Below are 22,622 nucleotides of genomic sequence, written 5' to 3'. Positions count from 1 at the left end.
GTACATTATAAATTCAATGAACTAATGTAAAAGCTATATTTCACAGTTCTACCCATTTTATTTTGTTTCATAAATAGCAAAAAATATGCAGTTATTTATTACTATGACTTTAATATTTCAGAATAACATAAAATGAAGATCAGTCATATTTCTACAACTCTCAAAAAACTCCTTGAATCAAAGATCTTCTCTCAACTTAACCATGGTCACACAACCATCTTAGTTCCAATAGCCCGAAAGAGATAAACTAAATTCAAAATATCATTAAAGCATGTTTTAGAGCTATTCAAACATGTGATTTCAGGTCAGTCCCATTTCATCTTTTGTTTTAACTAACTGTGTTTGGACATTTTGGAAATATATAGTGAAAGCAGATGTACCTTGAGATCATTTAAACACTGCAAGAGGATCATTCATTCACAGGATCATCATGTGAATGAACAGTTGTAACTGTAACTATCTGTTTGGTGCTTGGTGATTTTTGATTTTTTTTTTTGGGAGGGGGGGGGGGGGGGGGTTCTTGAATACTCTGGTTTCCCACCATATTTCAAAGTTATTCTTAATTATGCCTAGCTATGAGTGTAGCCTTAAATTGTTGATGAATTGGCAACCCATGCAGGATGTACCCCACACCTTCTCCAGTCATCTACTGATGTGCAGCCTTCTTGCAACTCTGAACAGGACGAAGCTAGTATGGAATATGGATTGATAACTCTCCTCTGCTTCAGTACCCTGTTATTACCCATGTGCAGTTGGCTGAAACGGTTTAGTTAGATTAGTCTATTATTAACTATTCTATATCCCTCAGTGATTGACACAATTTCTAGTGGGCTCCATCGCAGTAGGCCAGGGCCAGATCAAATGTTGCTGCATCTTATCTTAGAACAACCTGTTCTGTTCACAGTGAATGTTTTGGCAAATGACTGTTTGAACAGTTTTACTGGCAACTGAAGAGCAACACAACAGTTCCAAGAAAAGTAATCAGACTGCCACTCCAAAACAGAGAAAGATTACCAAAAATGGCACAACTCAGATATAGAGTGGTAAAGAAAAAAATAAAAATAAAAATCCAAAATCAGATATCCCGTTGCATCAAATAACCCAGACAGAAAAATAAGATAAAAACAATATTTATGCTTTTTTCAGGATGCAGGAATGAAAATGGTGTTTCATTTGATCACACTGCACTCGTTCAAAACAATGCTTGTGTATCAGCTTTCATCTGCACGGTCTTAGTTGAACATTTCCCCTCCTGTTTGTAATTTTCTTTCAATTCAAAGTATTTTATTTCTCCCAAAAGGAAATTAAATATTGTCATAACTTATATAATCCAAATATCTTCAAAGAGTCATTATGGATGGTGATGCTGTGGGTAGGAAGGATTAGTGGTAGCTGACAATCTTGCACCAAATCTAAAGAGGCCGCAGACTGCTATATAACAACATCAGGACTGTCATGACATGCTCAATACGGAATAAAAACCCTATTTCACAGTAACACACCCAGGGTGACACCATTAATTGTTACCAAGCACTGCTAATTTAATTTATTTTGTTTTGTCACTCCTCTCTAATTCTCTGTGTAGCAGTATGATTAGAAAGGCAGAGAGATGTTGGAATGGGGGGACATAATCTTTTCCTATTATGACTGATGAAATTGTTGATTTGAACTTCCTGTTCTCCGTTATTTGGTCCTGCCCTGCATCCAGGAGGGGCCTCTTTTCAACTCCTTTGGGATCCTGGGTCATATTTCAGGTATTATTTGAGTATTTGAGATGCTAAACAGCTGCTACCAGTTGTACAAATAATAGTATATTGCCAGGTTTATGCATCATAACAACTTGCTGAAAGTAAAAAAATAAATAAATGTATGAGCAAAAATCTTTTCAGCTGCAAAACATACAAAGTCAGAGAGAGCAACCTCTTTCTCAGCAAATCACACAGAAATGGGAAACAAACACAAAATAGTGAAGAACCTTGCCAAAAGTGACTGGTGTACCAAAACTACTTCCAAGTATCCCCAGTATCAACAACTCATCGAGAACAAAGTAACAAAGAATCCATATCAACATCTAGAGCACTGCAGACCCCATTTCCTTCAATTAAGAAAAGTGTTTATGATCAAATTAAAAGAAAAGGGCAGGACCAAAATGCTGCAAAAATGGTCTAGAGCTGCTCTGTTGTTTCATGATCAGGGCTACTTGTCATAACTGATGGGTGAAAGAAATATGGTCTATACTGGAAAATCCTGTAGAAAACATTCAACCATCAGCTTAAATGTAATTACGTTGTTAAAAACATGATTGAGTCAATTTTTTTTGTTAATTTAGATTTAGATGTAGAAAGTTTTTTTAAGGTCTGGCCTTAAAATAACATTCTTGTTTAAAAACCCTTCAGTGTGGCTGTTTTATAACAATAACACAAAGAGGGATGAGTCAAAATTAATTTGAAGTGGGGAAAATAATTGATTTTGAAAACACTTACAATCAAAGAACCTATTTTGCAAATGCTTAAGTAAATTTTTTTTTAGGATGGTACAACCGATTAGGTTTAGGGGGCAGTTACATTTTCAGATAGAGCTAAGTTGGTTTGGAAATAATTGTTTTTGTCTAACAATCAAAATTTCATAATGTTTAGAAACATTTATGTTATTATGAAAAGTGAAGAACTCTGTAAGTAGGCAGAGTTCTCACAGCACTATCAGTGTATGTCTTTTAGTCCAACAAGCTGATGATGTGAAAGTTGTATAAGCTGCTGCAGTATTAAGGAGCATCTCAAATTGGATTGTTGAGAAATGTCAGCGACATTTATTTTAACTACTGACATTACATGTCATAGCATTTTTATCCCATTTAAAAACAAGTACAACTACAAAAGTAAGTGTGATATCAAATCGAAGCTCCTAACTATGCATATTTCATAGAATATTAATGTCAAGTAAGTCCCCATTGAAACGGGTCTTCAAGAGAAAAAGGTTGCTGCTTTTTCTGAGCACTGACAGTATATTTCGAAGACCTTTGGGGGGATAATTATCATAACTTCCGAAAGCAATTTTACCTTTTGAAACACTTTATCTTCCATATACCATATGCGAGTTCTATTCAAATGAGCCATCAAGGGATGTGTTTTCAAATGCAACATTTTGCTGCAGTCTGCGCACACACTGCATGTGGCATACTTTGCATTGTGTAGAGAGAATAATATTTAGATTTTGCAATAAAATGCACACTGAGCAGGTTAAACTCAGTCCTAAAGCTGAGCCTGAAATGCACGTAAACATTTTGACATATAAATGATTAAAACTTCTCTCACAGCAATTGAGGACAAAGATCTGCAGTACATTATGTGCACTTACAGCTGAATCAGAACCATTTTGTTTTTGTCATTTAAAATAATGGAGTCCTTCAACAGCCAAGCCTCCATATAAATTGTTGAGGTTATAGCTTTTAAAAAAGTGTGAAGGGTGCATTTGCATTCATCTTAAGCTGTGAGGAATACATTTTTCCCAAGTCTGCCCCTCATACATTTAAAATAAGTTTTTCACTTCAAGGCATAGAAATGTTGTTTTGCTTTGGATCTTTTTTTTTTTTGAGTTTCCTACAGAGACCAAGTGAAGGAAAACAAATGCTCACTTAACTTTAATAAGAGACAAGTAAAGTTTTACATAATTGGGAGATCATTCTGAGTGCTATTTATTTGCAGAAATGTATACAACCACTGGTTATAAATGACCATGGTCCATCCGAACACAATAATTGGTAACATTTTACTGATTGAAAAGCTCTATCAAGATTGTGAGTGATTCTTTTTTTGTAAAGCGTGTTTTCAGAACTGTACTCAAAAAGCTACATTCTTGTCACAAGTCACAGGAGATACCTTTCTTAGCTAAACAAATAGGTAAAAACAATTTTGTCAATGTCATGATATCACATGAGTGGGCAACAATTAAACACGTCATTGTGTCTTCAAGCACTTACTTGGTGTGCCAATGATGTCAGTGACCATTCTGAAAAACACTTAAATGATTTATCCTGATCTGATGAGAGTAGTTAAAAGATACATATTGAAATGGGGGCAAATGAGTACTTAATACTTTTTAAACAGACTGTTAATTTTTGCCCTAATTGACTGCTATCAATAAATTTATATTTTTTCACAAGTCAGTATTTCATTAATTGTGACAGCAGCAAAATGTTGTCAAAGTGATGTTTAATTCCAAATATTGGCAGACATGATGGTGGAAAAAAAAACTTAATAACAATTTTACTTTAGCTATTTTACCTTTTCATATTTTGCCTCTCTCTTTTTTGAGTGCATTCTTGAAGATTTTACTTTTAAATTGTTGAGGGTTTTTTTGTATACTATATTAACGCTACTTGTCTTCTATCACATCTAATATGCCATTCTCCCCAAAACCATATTCAGCAAGAATAAGGGTCTAAGATACTTTTTTATATATGTATATATTTTACAGTGAGAAAAACAGTGCATGAAGTATTCTGAATATTTGCAGAAAGGCATTGATTTTACAATTTAGACCTAAGAAATATTATACACAGTCTAACAGTCTAGCCTATATACAATTACACAATGCAGAGCTTAAAAAAAAGAGAGTGGTTTTTCTTGATAATCACATCTTTTAAATGCAGTTGCCAAAGTAATCACTGTTAGCTGCCTTCATGCATCATCCTCAGAGCCCGAGATAAGATAAGAGATTAAATTTAGCCTTGGATAAATAAGATGTTTGACTTTTGTATCAAAATAAAACTATGCCCATCTATCAAAATAATTTATTGTTTTCATCATTGATCCAGCTACTGACATACATGCCAACATGCCTGAACAAGTAGGATTTGGAAACTAAACTGTGTATTTCATGAAAAGGCTAAATTTTGCTGTTAGTCTATAAAGCAATACATGTTCGTAACAATGTTCAATTTGATTCACATGGTCTCATCAGGCCTTCAAAACCTTGCTGATGAAGTGTTTCCAGGACCGGATCTTTTGGGACAGCATTTTAGTTTGATCCTCCTCGGCTCTGGGACAAACTCCCTCAAACTCTAACATATTCAGAGACAGTTAGTTGCTGAATTGGAACTGAAAACATTATTCTTTGTTTGCATTATTTTCTCACTTATTAACTATTTGGCTGGTCACTGATAAGTGATGAAGTATGACAACATTATGTTACATTTCAACACATTACTGTTTATGTCATGCTTTTAGAATACTTTTCGTTTTACAAACATTATACAATAATGTAAATAAATCACTATGTATTGTCATATGCATGATTAGTGGTAAATAAATACACTTGCTTGTCCTTAAATTATAATGAACTTCATTGCACTTCAAAGAAATTTCATCTAACAATATTATATTTTGTATATTTTGTATTTAATTATTTATTTCAAACTGTTTTTTTATTATTATTAAATAAAACAAGTAACCAATGGGAAAAGAGAAAGAATGTGCATAACCAAGAACAAAATAATTAGCTTACCACAAATGTTCTGTTTTAAGAGTAGGAGGAAGTGAACTCTTATTTAATCACCCCATTTTATGCATAATGCATTCAGATGATGCATTAATATAAAAATTAAGTTAGAAATGACTTATCAACACAATAATAAATAGCTACTAATTTTATGTTTCTTTGTATATCAATTACAAAGTAAAACACCTTGAGCCTCAGTTTATATGAATGCCTTGAAAATGTTATAAAGTCAGAGGTGTTAGAATACAATGTGGTGCAGCACTATGCCGTCTTTTGTGTCCCAGCCTTTTGTGAACTAGAATAATTCATAGGTCAATTTTAAGTGGCTTAAACAAAATTGCTAAAAATATGTACAGGGGCTTGAGAACATGGGGAAAAAACAGCTAGAGTTGCTAGTAGAACTGTACACTGCAGGCAGATGCCAGATACAATGATCATGAATGAGAAGAGTCACCCTTCTGCCCAAGAAATATGTATATATGTATCTATATATATATATATATATATATATATATATATATATATATATATATATATATATATATATATATATATATATATATAATCTATATATATATATATATATATATATATATATATATATATATATATATATATATATATATATATATATATAGACTGTGTGGTCTACTCCTTGTAGACCACACAGTCGCCCGAGACTGCAAAACCCGACACACCAACCTGTGTACCGCTTGGATTGATTACAAGAAAGCCTATGACTCAATGCCACACACTTGGATCATTGAATGCTTAGAGATGTACAACATCAATAGGACGCTAAGAGCCTTCATTGCAAACTCGATGGGGCTGTGGAAAACCACCCTTGAAGCCAACTTCAAACCACTTGCACAAGTGTCCATCAAATGTGGCATATACCAAGGAAATGCTCTGTCCCCACTGCTGTTCTGCATAGGCCTGAACCCTCTTAGCCAAATCATCAACAAGACTGGCTATGGATACCGACTCAAGAATGGAGCCACAATCCGTCACCTCCTCTACATGGATGACATCAAGCTGTACGCCAAGAGCGAGCGAGACATCGACTCACTGATCCACACCACCAGGATCTACAGCACTGACATTGGGATGTCATTCGGACTAGAGAAGTGTGGTCGGATGGTTACAAAGAGAGGGAAGGTCGCCCACACAGAAGGGGTCTCACTCCCAGAAGGAACAATAGCAGACATAGAGCACAGCTACAAGTACCTGGGAATACCACAAGCAAATGGCAACCTCGATGAGGTCACAAGGAAAGGAGCCACAGCCAAATACCTCCAACGAATAAGGCAAGTCCTGAGAAGCCAGCTCAATGGCAAGAACAAGATCAGATACCCTGCCGGAATAATTAGCTGGCCAATGGAAGAGATGAAGGCCACGGATGTTAAGACTAGGAAGCTACTAACCATGCATGGAGGATTCCACCCCAAATCCAGCACCCTGAGACTGTACACGAGCCGTAAGGAAGGAGGCAGAGGACTAGTGAGTGTGAGAGCCACTGTCCAGGATGAAACATCCAAGATCCATAAATACATCAAGGACAAAGCCTCAACAGACGATGTGCTCAGCGAATGTCTCAGGCAATGGGGAACAGAGGACGAGGTGCTCGAGGTACCATCATGGGAGGACAAGCCCCTACATGGGATGTACCACCGACAAATAACTGAAATGGCTGATGTCAGGAAAACCTACCAATGCCTGGAGAAAGCTGGACTCAAGGACAGCACAGAGGCTCTAATACTGGCCGCCCAGGAACAGGCCCTAAACACCAGAGCAATAGAGGCTCAGATCTACCACACCAGACAAGACCCAAGGTGTAGGTTGTGCAAGGAGGCCCCTGAGACAGTCCAGCACATAATAGCAGGGTGCAAGATGCTGGCAGGGAAAGCATAGATGGAACGACATAACCAAGTGGCGGGCATAGTGTACAGGAACATATGTGCAGAATATGGACTGGAAGCCCCGAGATCAAAGTGGGGAACACCCCCAAAAGTGGTGGAGAATGACCGAGCTAAGATCCTGTGGGACTTCCAGATCCAGACAGACAAGATGGTAATGGCGAACCAACCGGACATTGTGGTGGTGGATAAAGAACAGAGGAAAGCCGTTGTGGTGGATGTAGCAATACCAAGTGACTACAACATCAGGAAAAAGGAGCATGAGAAACTGGATAAATACCAGGGCCTCAGGGAGGAACTGGAAAAGACCTGGAAGGTGAAGACCACAGTGGTGCCTGTGGTCATCGGGGCCCTCGGGGCAGTCACCCCCAAACTGGAGCAGTGGCTCAAACAGATCTCAGGAACAACATCAGACATCTCAGTCCAGAAATGTGCAGTTCTAGGCACAGCCAAGATACTGCGCAGCTCCCAGGCCTCTGGTAGAGGACCCGAGCTCAGAGCCCACCCGCGGAGGGTGAGAAGGGAATTTTTTTTTATTTATTTATATATATATATATAAATAAATCCATTTTCTAACATAATAACAATTATGTTAGAAAATGGATGGATGGATGGATATATATATTTATACTGTTGACCATGACATTTTACTGAATCGACTGGAGACTTGGGTCGGACTCTCCGGTCCAGGGCTCCACTGGTTTGAATCTTACATAAAGAACAGAGATTTCTTTGTTTCAATCGGAAACTTCTCATCAGAGAGGTCAAAGGTCACATGTGGGGTACCCCAAGGTTCAATCCTAGGACCCCTTCTTTTCAATATTTATATGCTCCTACTGGCTAAGGTTATAACAGGACATATGATTAGCTACCACAGCTACAGTTTTCTGGAACAAACTTCCAGAAAGCTGTAAAACAGCTGAAACACTGGGTGGCTTTAAATCTCAAATTAAAACCCACCTGTTTAGAGTTGCTTATGGCTAAATTAGGGTTAGAGTGCGGGCTTTGATGTCTTCCATATTTTTATCTTTACTTTTTATCTATTTATTAATTTATTTTTATTTCTCTTTCTAATGATGTAAAAGTGGCAAGTGATTGAGGGTTATTGGGAGCACAGAAAAACCCTGTAAATTCTAGACTAAAATGTAAAAATAGTGCACAAAAATCCGTGCAAGACGGCAAAATCCTAGCGCAAAAATTCGCGTGACAGGTGGACGGAGCCTGGGGCTGCAAGGTTGGAGACGTTATCCTGTTAGGCGACAGGGCCTGGATAATACCCGTGTTAAATGGACGGCGGAGTCTGGCGACGACAGGCGCTTAAATTCCATAACAAAAGTATATTTTTATCTTTTTTAATTTTTTTTTTTTCAAAATCTCTTTCTTTTTCTTACTGTTTATTCAATGTCACATGCTGTTTTTATGTTTACTTTATTTTATTTTTGTTTTATTATGTAAAGCACCATGATATGCCTTGCTGCTGAAATGTGCTATACAAATAAAATTTGATTGATTGATTGATTTGCTGTAGTTTGGTTTCTCAGCAACTTGGAGCAATAAATTGCCTTCAAACTAATTAAATGAGCTTCACTGACAATGATGCAGTTAGAAAAAATTATTCAGCAGAGAAAGGTCGCATTTACTCAGTCTAATCAAATAGGGATAAGGTGTTTTTTTATGTTTATTTGCAGGCATATACGTTTACTATTTTAGTTTTCAAAAATTCTCCAAGACTCACCCATTATTTTTTCTTTCCCAGATAACCTGTACAAAATGTTTTCATCAAAAAATGCTAATTTGGAACAGAAAAGTCAATCCCCTGCCAAGCACCCATTATTTGTTAAAATATATATATATTTTTTATCATATGAAAAATCTGCATTTCCTCTGTGTAAACACATATACACAAACCCCATGGGAAAAGCATTTAGGTAATTGTGGGAATACTTTTAATCCTTTCCCTGAATAATTCAAACAAGTAAACCTCTCTTACCTCCCAGGGTGGCTGAGATGAGAATGTGGGTTCCATATTTCTTAATGATAGTATCAATAAACTGCTGAGTGGTGGGTCGTCGGCCCAGCAAGCGTACGCTGCGCTGGAACTCAGGCATGAGTGGCACGGGGTTCCGGATGAGGTCCCTTCTCTCGATAGCCGTATTTCTCACCTTCCAACGTGCAAATTCCCTGATGAGTTAAAAGAAAAACAACTGCTCTCATGTAAATTGTCTAGTATGTTTGCACACAAAAACATTGATTTGAATTAAATATTAAACAAAAAAGACTAAAGACCTATTTCTCGCATTTTTAAAATGTCTATTAAAATGTTTTGCAGTATTTTGTGTTTTCTTTGTTTCATATCACTTCTTAAAATTGATGCTGCTTTTGTTGTAATATGACCATCATTCTGCCCTATTTAACAGGATGTGCTTTCATAAAAATAAAAATCTCAATAGTATTCTCTATTACGCACGTCTATTCTGTTACAACAATAAACCGGAGAAGCATATTAGCATTTTAGCAGAGTATCAAAAAACCGAGGGCAAAATTGCTCCCTGATCTGCTGTTTCTTTACATATTGCATTGTAAAAATACATTGTATTTTGCAAAAAGAAACTTTCAAATAATGCTCCAAAAGTTATTTGGTGGAGTTTTATGTAAGTTGCCATGTTCCCAAGACACATGTGGGTAACACTTTAATAAGTACACATTAGACATTACAGACATCGTACAGTGTAACAGTTAAGAAAAAAAATACAATGATTTTTAATTGAACATTTTTGAAAACTGGACATTATTTTTCTTCCATTTCACAATTAATAATCAGTGTTTGCTTTTCCTGTGATGGACTGGTGACCGGTCCACGGTGTAGGCACCAGCACTCCTCCCAACCCCAATGGGATAAGGGTGTAAGAAAATGGATGGATGAATGTTTGCTGTTCTATCACATAAAATCTCAGTAAAATATCTTGAGCTTGGTGTTTTACATGACATAATAGAAAAAAAATTACATTTATCTTGCTCATAACCAACCAATTACAAAACTGTAATTTTCAAAATAGACCTCTGCTCTGAGAAAGTTAGATTGTTTTGTTGTTTTTTTGTTAAAAATTACAGTTTCATTTCAGTTATTCAAAGGTACTGGAAAGCGTAATTCACTAATTATTGATGGAACACAAAGTTAATGGATCAGAATTGGTTATATGATTTTATATCTCATATCTTGAGATATTGAAGAATGTTTTTTAAGTGTGTGAATGGTGAGATTAATTATGGCAAGTGTCTGACCTTAAAGTGCATTCAAATCTCCACTGGATAGGAAACATCCAAAGGGCATCATGATCTCTATAACTTAATCCTAAAAGCCTGTTCTAATTAAAATCGGAGCTGTGTTTATTAAATAAATAGGTAAACCCACTCTTTGAAAAGAAAAGCAACCCCACAAACAAATGGAAATGAAAAAATGTACATTAAAAATACACAAATGCAGTTGCTGTATTTATTCTAATCTGCTTTTAAGAAGATTTTTTCAATTCTTTTAGCTAGGTTTTAATTGCCCTAAAAGATTTTTTATTTTTTTTATTGTTTCCTTTCTGCCTCACAGCGGAAAAAAAACAACAAAGAGACAACTGTGCAAGCACAAACTAAGTTCTTTGTAGGCCAAAAGATGCTGCTCAATCAACCAATCAATCAAGAAAAACAGAGGAAGATAGATGTATGGCTATGCATTGTATACATTGGATTCTTGTCTAATTGTTTAGATTTTTAAAAATATATATCTGTTTGGTTGTCTTTATGTGAAATCAGTTGCCGAAATGTGGCTTTCTTGCTTCTACTTGGAGTTACCATGACATCTAGAAAAGACACAGTCATATTTCAGAAGCAAATAAAGCACTACCATGAACATTGTTGTCTTCCAAATAAAATGGGCTTTAAAGTTTGCATGGATTTCCAAACAATCCTGAATTAAGAAGACAGTGGCTTGTAAATATTCATCGTGACAAATTAAAGCTAACGCCACACAGCAAAGTTTGCATCCTTCACTTCTCCCCCTTTACTTGGTCTCTGTTTGACACTAACGACAACAAACACACTTTAAAATAAGCACATAAAACATTGTCCACAAAGTTTAAAGAAAGTAAAACTCACCATCGTGTCTGTGAATGTATAACGAGGCGTACATCTTATAATCTTTCTCCAGCTTACTTGTTGGGGCTTTGGATTGAGCTACATCATTAACTGTTACCTTAGGCAAGCACCTAGTGTAAAATGCCATTTTCAATAGACCGGAAGCGACCAAGCCGCTTATCCCCGAACACGGAAGCTGACGTGCAAAGAACCCATACCTGCTTTTATGGCAGCTACTCACCGCACCACATGTGAGACGCTGTCCGTCCTTGCCGCAGGTGGGCTTCTAGGCGTTTGTAAGCCTCTACCAAATGTTCGTATTGCTTTCTCTCACTAATATGCCTCTCAATATTTAGATGTGTGATCGTGGAACAAAACCTTCAACTGATCACACGGTTTGACAAGCGGGAACTGGTGAGTGTTTGTTTGTTTGTTTGTTTGTTTGGGAGCTAGCATGCTAGGGCTAGCCTCCTGGGTATTGTTTGGGCTCCGTCAGTGTAAATTAACTTGAAATGAGTATGTTTTGTTACCTTGATGCATTTAAACTGAAAATACTTTCCATGGTAAAACACTATTTCTATTGCTAAAATGAAATATTGAGAAATTTAAAAATGAATATTGAGTACTTGCATGAGTTTAATTATCTCTATAATATAAACTTATTTACTATAGTGATGATAAGAAAGTAAAGACATGTACATTTATAGATTGATATAAAATGATTTTTGATATTGACAAAACCCAGGGTTGATTATCAGGCCTGTTTTACAGAGGCCAGGTTCCTGTTCAAGATCCTGGATTCTGATCGTCTGTTGCCCAGTGGACAAGACTGGTGAGCTAACCAAACATCGACTCAAGAGAAACGTCACATCCTGTCAACTCCTTCCAATCTGGTAGGAGGCATTCAAGCCCACAACCACACTTCCATCCTCACGCTGGACTGAACCAAACTGAATTGGGTATTTTGCCATCATTCCTCTCACCTCCATCAAGGTGCTGAACCTGTTAAATGTTGCCTTGGATAAAGGGAGAAAAAACATATAGGGGATTCCATGAACTATTTGAAGAAGTTGTCTGTATATATTGTAAATATCATTTAATACATATCACTAATTTTGCGCTACTTTGTTGTCTGTGTGTTTTTACAAATTACCGCTCCCTCCAGCAGTCGAACCACAATTTTCTCTGATCTGATTTAATTATTTACTCACTCATAATTAGTCATTTTAATATCCATATAAATATTTTACATGTGCTGTATTCTTTTTTGTTTTATGAAAAGTTTTTTTACATTTTCTACAACTTAACCTGTTTAAGTAGAAATGGCTCAAACTAATTCTAGCTATCAACTTGGAGTCCCAAACACTGCTTTGTTTGAAATGATCAGTATGTGAATCATTGAGAAAACGTGGCTACCAGGACTGGTTGTAGCTCTAATGTCATTACCAGCTGCAAAATCTGTCTGTTTTTGTGCCCAACCTTATCATCCTCACTGGACATGGGCATAATTTTGATTACCCAAAATTTGTGATTCTCTATCAGTTGTGTTTTTTACCCCTTTACATTAACAGTCAAAGTGAAAGCGAGACTGTAGCTGCTGCAACACGTATTCCTGCCTGCAATTGTGCCTCGCTCAGTTTACATGATGTAAACATTTCCAGCATTTAAATTAGAGCAGTGACTTACAAAGCAAAACTCAAAGCTTTTTTAAATAACTCCTTATTTATTTATTTATTTATTTATTTATTTTTTACCCGCTTGACTAGCTGCCAGTTAATTTAAATATGTAGCAAGTCAAAATATCACTGTCTTGTGTAAAAACATAGTGAACATACTAATATTAGCTTTGTAAAGGCAGTGTATTGTCAGGAAAAATAAACAAAAACAATAAAGCTATTAGTGTTTCAAGTAAACAGAGAAGTGTTTTGGATTGCTACTATATCGTAATATGTAGTGAGATACCATATTTTCCGCAATATAAGGTGCACCTCAAAACTTTCAGTTTCCTCAAAAGCAGACAGTGCGCCTTATAATCCGGTGCGCCTTATAGATGGATCAATATTGAACCACAACAGGTCTAGCAACTACGGTAAGCAGCCGCCGACTTCATTTTGCCCTTAGAAGAAGAAGCGCGTGGTGCATGCTGGGATAGTTGTCAGAACGCTAGTTTGTTAATAAAGTTTGACTGACCTATCTACCTACCGACCTGATAATCAGGTCGTCTGCAGGTCATTTTGCACCACGTTCTCTACGAACATGCTGTGCGCGAACGGAGAAGGGTGACCATTGTCCGGCCATGTCCCGGCCCAGTCGCCGAAGGCTCTCCTCGCCGACCGGAGTCGGACTGTTTTGTTGACATTCTTTATGTCAACAAAGTGGCTTTAGATATTAATCCGTGGTGCTTCGACTAGGGTTACCAAGGTACCAGCCCTTAAACGTTTAATGCTGGGGGGGCAGGGGAAGAGAGACAGAGACTGCGGCGGCAGCATGTCGGTTGGTCTGTGTTACCCAGAAAGGCAACACCAACACCGTGAGTGAAATTATGACTGGGGCAGCCTACTATATAAAGTACTCGGGGACCACTTCCTTATTATTACACATCCACATTTGTGGAGAATGGAACAAATCACGTCCCGTACAGGTTCAATACGGGACGGGTGGCAACCGTAACTGTAGTGTCTATTCTATGCGCCTTATAATGCGGTGTGCCTTGTATATGAAAAAAGTTTTAAAATAGGCCATTCATTGAAGGTGCGCCTTATAATCCGGTGCACCTTATAGTGCAGAAAATACGGTACTTTATGGATTTGAATGAAGTCTGGCATAAAGGTTAATGTCTTAAATTGATCCTTGGCATTTGGAGCAAAAACTACTGATAGGAGGTGCCCTGTCAGCAGTTTTATTTTTCAATGTTTTGTCTAATTTTTGTTTCATGGTAAAAAGGCCATTTCATGCTTTTAAAATAACAGCATAAAATGGCAACTCAAAGAAAAACAGAGTGTTTTACAACATACTCATCTCAAGCTTTGCTCACAAATGGGTATGTGCCCTCAAATTGACTGGGCCCTTAGTTTTTTTGTTGTTTTTTTTTTTTTTTGATACGCAGTCAGCAGTATGTCTGCCTGCCTGAGCTTGCCTTGACTGCAGCATTTTTTATTACTCTATTCAGCACTCTCGATTAGTCTTAAAAGTACCATTTCTTTCTTCCAGTGGACTGTTAAACACACAACTTTACAATGCCGCCAACAATTTACTGAAAATATCCTGACAACCTCCTCAAGTGACAAGTCATTTGTCTGCATTTAGTAGAGTACTACCAATGACTTGTAAGAAGTGAACGTAATGCAGAGAGAGCGAGAGAGAGAAATTATGGATAAAAGTACTCTGGACTATCATGTCAGATGGATGTGTGATGAGGAGAACAACTAAACTGCGTGCAGAAAGACAGGAGTCAGGGAGGTGATTCAATGAAACAACCCTGAGTCTTAATGTAAACCGAGAGGGAAGAAAACTTACAAAGAAGTAATGAGTATCAGACATGCTTTCTATGTGCAATGAAGCAAGATTTACATCAAGCTGAGAATCAGTCATCACAAATGTGGTTCTATTTGAGCCATGCTAAATCACTATAAATCACTAATCACAAGCTGAATATGTGACCTGACCCTGTAAAAGGTACATCAATTCATTTTGAATTTTTTTGACACCCTACAGACTTAAACTCTGGCAGAGATACTACTTCCTCTATCATTCCACAGATGTTTTATTTGTAAGTGACCAGAAAACTTGTGAAACCGATTGTCTTCCTAAATTAAGCAATGATTGAAGTTTTCACTGATGGATATTTTGTTTTTCTATTTTCTATTATATTATGTAGGCAGCAATATAATGCAATTTTTTTCTTTGAAGTGTGAAACAACAAGCAAAATATATATTTTTATTTATGAGCTGAGTCAAAGCATAACCACATTGGTAGTACCTGGTATTTCTGAGGAGAATTCAATTAAATTTAAAAAATACATGGATTTTCTTATCTCAGAGTTAAGTTTTTTTTTTTTTTTTTTTTATCTAAAATGGAAAATGTAATACATTTGAGTAAAACTATTTGCTTCTTTACAACTATATTTTAATTATTCTTTTTTAAATTAAACTTAAGTGTTTCAGCTTATCGGACTAATTTTAATATTAAAGGGACATACCCTGGGTAAATACAAAAAGCAGTTTTTAAAAAAACTATTTTATTCATTATGCAAAAAAAAAACAGCCTCACCCTATGTGAGCAGCACATGAAAAAGCTGTATTACGCTTTACATCAAAACAAGATGTGCAAGACTGTGTTAAAAGTCAGAAATACAAAGGTGACATACGAATTTTAACTACTGCCTTGAAATGATCCATGTCAGTTTCTGAATGGACTGACATTTATTGAAAAATGAAATATTGAAACTAAAACGAAAACACTCATTCAAAAAACAATAAAATATAGAACGTCACAACTAGAATGACTTTCTATTTTTTTTTGCCGGATTTAACATGCAGTTGTTTAATGACCTTTGTAGGAGATTTTTAGAAGTCTCTCATGTAAGAGCAGCATAAATATTATGTTCATAAAAGACGGTACTCAGGTAGAGCAGGTCTGATTTTTACTTTCATATCCCGATCCCGCTTCTGGTCCTGCTCCATAACTGCTTTTGGTGCAAGTCTCAGACAGCTGTTATTTCTGAAGCTGTAGCGAGTGTTTACACCAAGAGACCTACTTAGGCTCACAACAAATGTAGTATTTATTTGTTTTCACTTTGCTCACACCACCTTCACTGTGCCCATCTCTACTTTCATTTTCCTTCTCTTTGATATCAATTTATTGTCACTGAGAAACTCTCATGGTCCGGTCACTTCAATTGTTGTAAGGAAAGATACGTGGCCGCCAAATGGACTTGAGCCCTTCTGGCCTAAATAGAGCATGTCAGCAGATGGAACATGTGACATGATTCAGTACTTTACTTCATAGACCACTTTAATGACCCAACAAGTAAGTTAGGAGTAGATAAATGGCATTACGCTCCATAGATGAGAGATAGGCATAGAAGTGATTATGTCTTTGTGATATTTAAGTATCTATAGTGGGAGGTCAGGACCATTATGTTTGTCTGCAAAAAAGTGTTTTTAACCTTCTTATTAATTCAATTACATGAATGACAGCCTTAAAAAAATGTCAATGTCAGATTTTATCTGAATATTTCAGTGAGTCAAACATGACATGCTATTCAGCTTTTCCTACAAATACCCTTTAGTTGGAAGTCCGAGGTTAGAAAAATGGAAAAATAATTTATCAAGGATGCTAGATTGCCTTTAGGTTTCACACTGCATGACAGTAAAGCGCCATTCAATTTACTTTTCATTATACCAACTATAAATCTGCTAAGTTTAATTGTTATTTTAGTCATTTTTAGTGTCCTCAACTGATTGAAACATTTAATCAGGCCTTGTGATTAAACACGATTAATCACTATGATAAATTGTTTTAGCTTCAAATGAAAAAAGGCATTTATTTAAGTATCTGTAGTGGGAGATAAGGTCCCACTACAGATTTTCTTAAACATTTTCATGAAATATTTCCATAAAATGTTTAAGAAAATGTTATATTGTTTCAAACCAAATAGCTCAGTTTTCCAGGTTTTCATTTCCAAGGTTTAAAAGAACCCCTTTGAGATCTTAAGATGTAAATAACATAATAACTAAAATATATTATTATTACTATTAGTATTAAGTCAGTTGGCAGAAGATAATTCACTGTTACAATAAATAGAATTTAATATATTGCCTTTGTTGTCCATTGCAATGTTTGTTTGTTATAAATTATTTTTTGGCGCTACTGGACATTGTTTTACAGTCATGTAAAATAGGCAGAGAGAAGCTGGCAAAGATATGCTTTGAACTCAGGTCAAAATAATGCGATTAATCTGAAATATTAATGCGTTCAACGTTTTAGATCAGTGTTTTTCAACCTTTTTTGAGCCAAGATACATTGTTTTAATTGAAAAAATCACGAGGCACACCACGAAACCAAAAATGTAATCAAAGATACTCTGTAGCCGCCTATATTACATATAGCAATTCTTATCAAAGTCTCTTGAGTAGGAATCAAATAAACACAAAAATGGATTTTTATCACATTTTACATTTCTCATTTCAAATTGCACTTAACATGTCCACTTCAAAAATACACCTGAACAGTGAAACAACACTGTAGTATTAAATTTAAAGAAGTTGTAGAAAACGTCAAAGTGTTTTACAAACTAATCCACAAGCATACTTTTATCCAGAATACAGAAAATAATTCTTATTCTGAAAGAAGCAATAATATTTGGGAAACATTTCACTTCATATTCACTGTTACAATATGAAGAGTTGCATGTACAAAATGTCAATATCTGTATATTTTACCCACCTGGTGTGAAACCTGTGCATGTTTAGATGAAAACAGCTGATTTCCTGGCAGAAATTGAAGAAAGACAAAGCTCTTCCTCAACATCTCAGTCTCTCTGGTTTTAGTTTTTGTAGTAACCAGGCTTGAGAAGCTTACTTCACACAGATATGTTGTGAGAAATGGACCCATGTTCTTTCCAACTACTGCTGAGCTTCACTGTCTTTTCCATCACTGTCGTCAGTCTTTCTAGACACAGTGCTCTCACCGCTACCTGTAACATTCATGCATCACTAATTCTTGTTTTAATGTAAAATGCTCTGTACCTACTGCCATCTAGTGGTAAGAAAATTACATGATTACGCCGCTACTAATACAGCAGACACTCAAAGATGGTGTTATTTGCAGATAACTCATTTTCAAAAAATCTTTTAAAACCAATTACCGTATTTTTTGGACTATAGACCGCACCATAGTAGCACCTTCAATTAAAAAAAAAAAAAAAAACTGGAAGCTGATTATTTACTATTTGAGAAGTTAATCAGGAATTTTTTTTTTAAGCCAATGTAATTTTAAATTCTGGATGCAGTAATATTAAATTTGTGTTTAGCATAGGTAGCTGTGATGATTTAAATGGAGAAAGAGACCAACCTTTGGTACTATGAAAACCCTAGCTTTAGTCTCATCACACATTGCTAACCTATTAATTTGGCTTTGTACTATGTCCCGCAGGCAAGAGAAAAAGCAAAGGGAGCAGACTGAGGCAGAATCAGAAACAGAGAGAGAGAAAAAATGAAAAACAGGATCAAACAGCCTGGCTGGCAATGAACTTGGAACTGGAGAGCTGGAGCACATGGCAACAAAGACATCTTGGCAAAGAGCATTGGCTATGTACTGACAGCATAATAGAAATACATTTACGAAAAAAGAAAAAAAAATTAAAGTCTCCTTTGTTTTGTTTTTTTTCATGCACTTTTCTCCGAATAGTTCTGAGGCTTTTTTTTTTTCTTACCTCTGTACAACCCTCAAAAATCAAAAAAGTGGTTAGCTGATCCATGGCCTGGACCAAGCTGTAATTTTCTAATCAGTTAACCAACGTAAAAACGATGGCTCCCACTTATTGTTTAACGCAGAAGCTTTTCAGTGTGCAGACCACACAATATGAAAAGGTTCTCTCAAATAAATATGATACTGTGTTCCTATTATTATTCGTTTGACATTTGCCTTGCATCACTGAAATATTGCTTACAGATATATACAGACAGAGACATATACTGCCATAATTATGTCTGTGCACAGCACAGGGTAGCTTTGTTTCAGTCACTGGTATTAATTTTCATCCTGTATCCTGTTGTACATGCTTTGGAGAGATTGGTGGACTTTGTGATCTATTAAAAAAAAAAAAGGTTAACATATCGTTTTAATCAAATAATACTTTGAATTATTATTTTTTCTTTATTATTGTGTATTGCTGTCTTTTTGGCTGTTGTATAATTTTTTTGTGAAGCACTACTTGATTTTTATAAAACTATGCAATTTCAGTCATACTATTACTATGATTTATTGTCAGTTCTATATGTATGGAGTATTTCAAATGTATGTATAGCCTAAAAATATAGTTTTATTGATTTAAAAGCTTTTAAGGCAGGAACAAAAAAAATTTGATATTTCAACTGACATCAAGAAAGGACAAGCAATGGCAATTAAAACAAAAACAACAAAAACGTTAAAAGTTAGAAAAAATTCCGCAAAACAATAATTACTGCAGATATTTTAATTTTCTCTAATTACAGGAACATGCTTGCATTTCTTTCTCATTATTTTTCCTTTCATGCTATTTACTTCTTTGTCACTTCCATGTAGTAAGCAGGGATGCACGTACTGCAGAGGCTGCAGAGCAAAGAAAAACGTGGGGAAAAGGGAAAGATCAGATGTAGCAGGAAAGGCAAGAATGAAAGTAGGACAAGGATGGAACAGCATGTCTGAAAGATGAGTTTCTTGAAGAGACAACATAAAAAAATGAGTGACCACATTGATCCGGATAAAGGGTAAAGAAGCTGGGAATCCTATCAGCTTAACAAGGAATACATTGGTATTTTGTGTTAAGGTTTTTTTTTTTTTAAAGCGGCTATATGTAACCTTTTGAAAAAAAAATATGTTTTTACATATTTGTAAATACTGTTACTATCTGTGAAAAGCTCTACTGCGTCCTCCCAGTGCTCCTGCTGTCATCTGCAGAAATGCACCATTCAGTCAGAAGCAACCAATCAGAGCCAGGCAAGGGGTCCCAGCTCTGTCAATCAAGCTCATGTACGCCTGCTCGCACCTTTCCCCTTGCTCTTTGCTACACTACAGCAAGGTCACACACCAGAGTCAGTCCTGACTGTTCAGGCTAGGAAACACGGCCAGTTATGATGGTGGATAAACAGTTTTTCTGAAACAATATTTGTCTGCCATTAGCACATTGATAACACGAGCAACAAATACACGAGGGGGGTTGACAGTGCCAAGACACTCCTCCAGCCTCTGATTGGTTGTTTCTCACCAGGAAACGTTTACTGTACTTATGCATAAGTAGCCCTGGGAGGAGCTTGATTTCTTTTCACTGATTATCTCTCCTATGCACAACATGGTGACAGTTTTAACCAGTACGTAAAAAAAAAAAAAAAAACATTTTAGAAAAATTACATGCTGCAGTTTTAATGGCAGGTTTTTTGCTTTATTTTACTTTATTTTATAGTTTTTTTCTTTGAAGGAGTAAATAAAATTATTAATCTTTTGGTATGCCCCTAAAGACCACCATCTAATTTTTTTTTTCTAGTGTGTGTCTCAGCTTAGTTTTAGTCAGAAAAGAAAAAACATGCACAGTGTCTGCTAAATGTCTATGCAATCAAACAATCAAACTCCCCTTAACTGTGTTGAAGACACCAGCATCCTCATGTCCTCATTGAATAAGTTCTCACTTTTGAGGTGACCATTAATTTGCATTTAAATTGTATTAAAATGTTATTTAACTATTAGTATGAAAATTTTTTCTTACAGGTGGAAAGGGACCAAAACATGTTTTCATTTTCTTGTTTCAATTGAAACGTGCAAAACATGGTTTCGAAAATGGCTTCCTCGAACTGTGATGAATTAAAGCACAAACATTTTTAGACTTTCCTCTTTTTTGAAGTATTGCATCATTCAAAGGGAGGCGAAAATATGAAGCATGGAACTTGCTTCTAAATAGCCAGTCATCTTATTTATGACATTTTAAAAAACCCAAAAAGTAATTTTAAACGCGTACAAATTTTAAAAGGTTCACATCCCATTACACTGCATGCCTCAATAATTGCAGCTTGATTACACCATCAAATTTGACTAAACACTACATGCTCAAAGAAAATTCATGAAAATGTAAGAATTTTTTTGCCTTAAGTGGCATTTCTTTGATATGTAGTCCTCCTGCTACTCTTAAATGATGTCGTAAATTATCCTAAAATCATCCACGAGCTGCAACTACAGAAATTACAGCAGAGTTGAGTCACCATCTCTCTGACTTAAAACTGTGTAAAAAAATATTTGGTTTTAAGCTTCACGAATGCACATGGAGTACAGATGTATGTGAGATTGATTCTCCTTGCCCTCTAAGCTGTGTGGGATTGGGGACTTGTGCTCATCTACAAGTGAAATTGCACTGCCAACATACAGCTTTACATATATTTATCCAGATTTGTTATTCCTTAGATTTTTAAACCTGTCAACTGAGTTCGTATTCATTCTCACACTACAAGTTTAGATTGTAAATTGTTAAAAAAAAATTGGATCTAGTTCAGTGACTGTACTTTTCCACAATTACTTATTTTCAAGAAAAAAAAAAAACCTAAGGAATAAAATGCCTCATTTCTTGAGGGAAATGGAAATGGTGTGTGAAACAGAATGGGGAAAAAAATACTGGAGGCTTTTTAGTTTTATGTTGTTTTGTCATTGATAGTGATAAGGCATAACATTATAACCGCATTACAAACATCCTCACTATTAAACGGTGAGCAAATAGCGACTGACTGTTTTTCTGCATGTCATAATTATTTGTTTGTTACTGTATATAATCACCAATGAAGACAATGAACACCCCAGAAAGCAGCAGTTAGTCATATTTGTCCCAAACATGCTTACATAATCAAGCTGGTCCATTTTTTTGCATTTAGCACATCCCCATTGATGTCAAAATGGGTATGAATATATATATATATAGAGGGCTGTGAAAAAGGTATTTACTCTCTTTTGTTCTATTCACTTTTTTGTCTTAAAAGTTTTAGATAATAAAACAAATTTTAATCGAACAAAAAAAGCCTGATTGAAAACAAAACCTATTCTCCCCTTTAGTTGGGTGCAGAATACTGTCCTTGTGTCAAAAAATGTTGCTCCCTGAATCCTCCACCTGTTTGTGCCTCTACTGGTGGCAGCTGCAATTAAGTATTTTTTTACATCACTGTGGAATTGTTTTAATTCAGTCACATAGGAGGGATTTTGAGGATGAGAAGGCAGTTTACTCCATGTCACAGCATCTGAATTGGATTCGATTCCAGACTTTAACCAGACTGTTCAAAAGTTTACTTGATGGTTTGGTGGATTTCTGACGTGTGCCCTGAGTGGGCTTCAATTTAAGTTGAGTAACTTTT

The 22,622-nt window shown here is 35.9% G+C and overlaps 1 protein-coding gene and 1 long non-coding RNA gene across 4 annotated transcripts in view; one reads left to right on the top strand and one right to left on the bottom strand.

Moving 5' to 3' along the window:
* brinp1 (bone morphogenetic protein/retinoic acid inducible neural-specific 1) overlaps window positions 1–22,622 on the bottom strand; it is a 123,039-nt gene that overhangs the window by 54,251 nt on the left and 46,166 nt on the right. Inside the window, exon 3 of the mRNA XM_008424389.3 lies at window positions 9,403–9,593. Coding sequence (XP_008422611.1) covers window positions 9,403–9,593 — 191 coding nt within the window. The remainder of the gene's footprint in view (window positions 1–9,402; window positions 9,594–22,622) is intronic.
* LOC103473837 (uncharacterized) overlaps window positions 9,623–22,622 on the top strand; it is a 61,847-nt gene continuing 48,847 nt past the window's right edge. The window contains exons 1-5 of one of the 3 annotated variants that reach the window (XR_014090078.1): window positions 9,623–11,812; window positions 11,891–11,948; window positions 12,306–12,427; window positions 15,249–15,303; window positions 18,691–20,757. This is a non-coding gene — a long non-coding RNA (uncharacterized LOC103473837). Of the gene's footprint in view, window positions 11,813–11,890; window positions 11,949–12,305; window positions 12,428–15,248; window positions 15,304–18,690; window positions 20,758–22,622 lie in introns of those variants that run through there. The other 2 variants (XR_535079.3, XR_535078.3) reach the window with 2 other exon arrangements.

This window comes from Poecilia reticulata, chromosome 12 (assembly GCF_904066995.2).
Source record: "Poecilia reticulata chromosome 12, P_reticulata-male-v2, whole genome shotgun sequence".
Classification (NCBI taxonomy): Eukaryota; Metazoa; Chordata; class Actinopteri; order Cyprinodontiformes; family Poeciliidae; genus Poecilia; species Poecilia reticulata.
The sequence above is the reverse complement of the archived record's forward strand: the minus strand, read 5'-3'. Positions and strand labels throughout refer to the sequence as shown.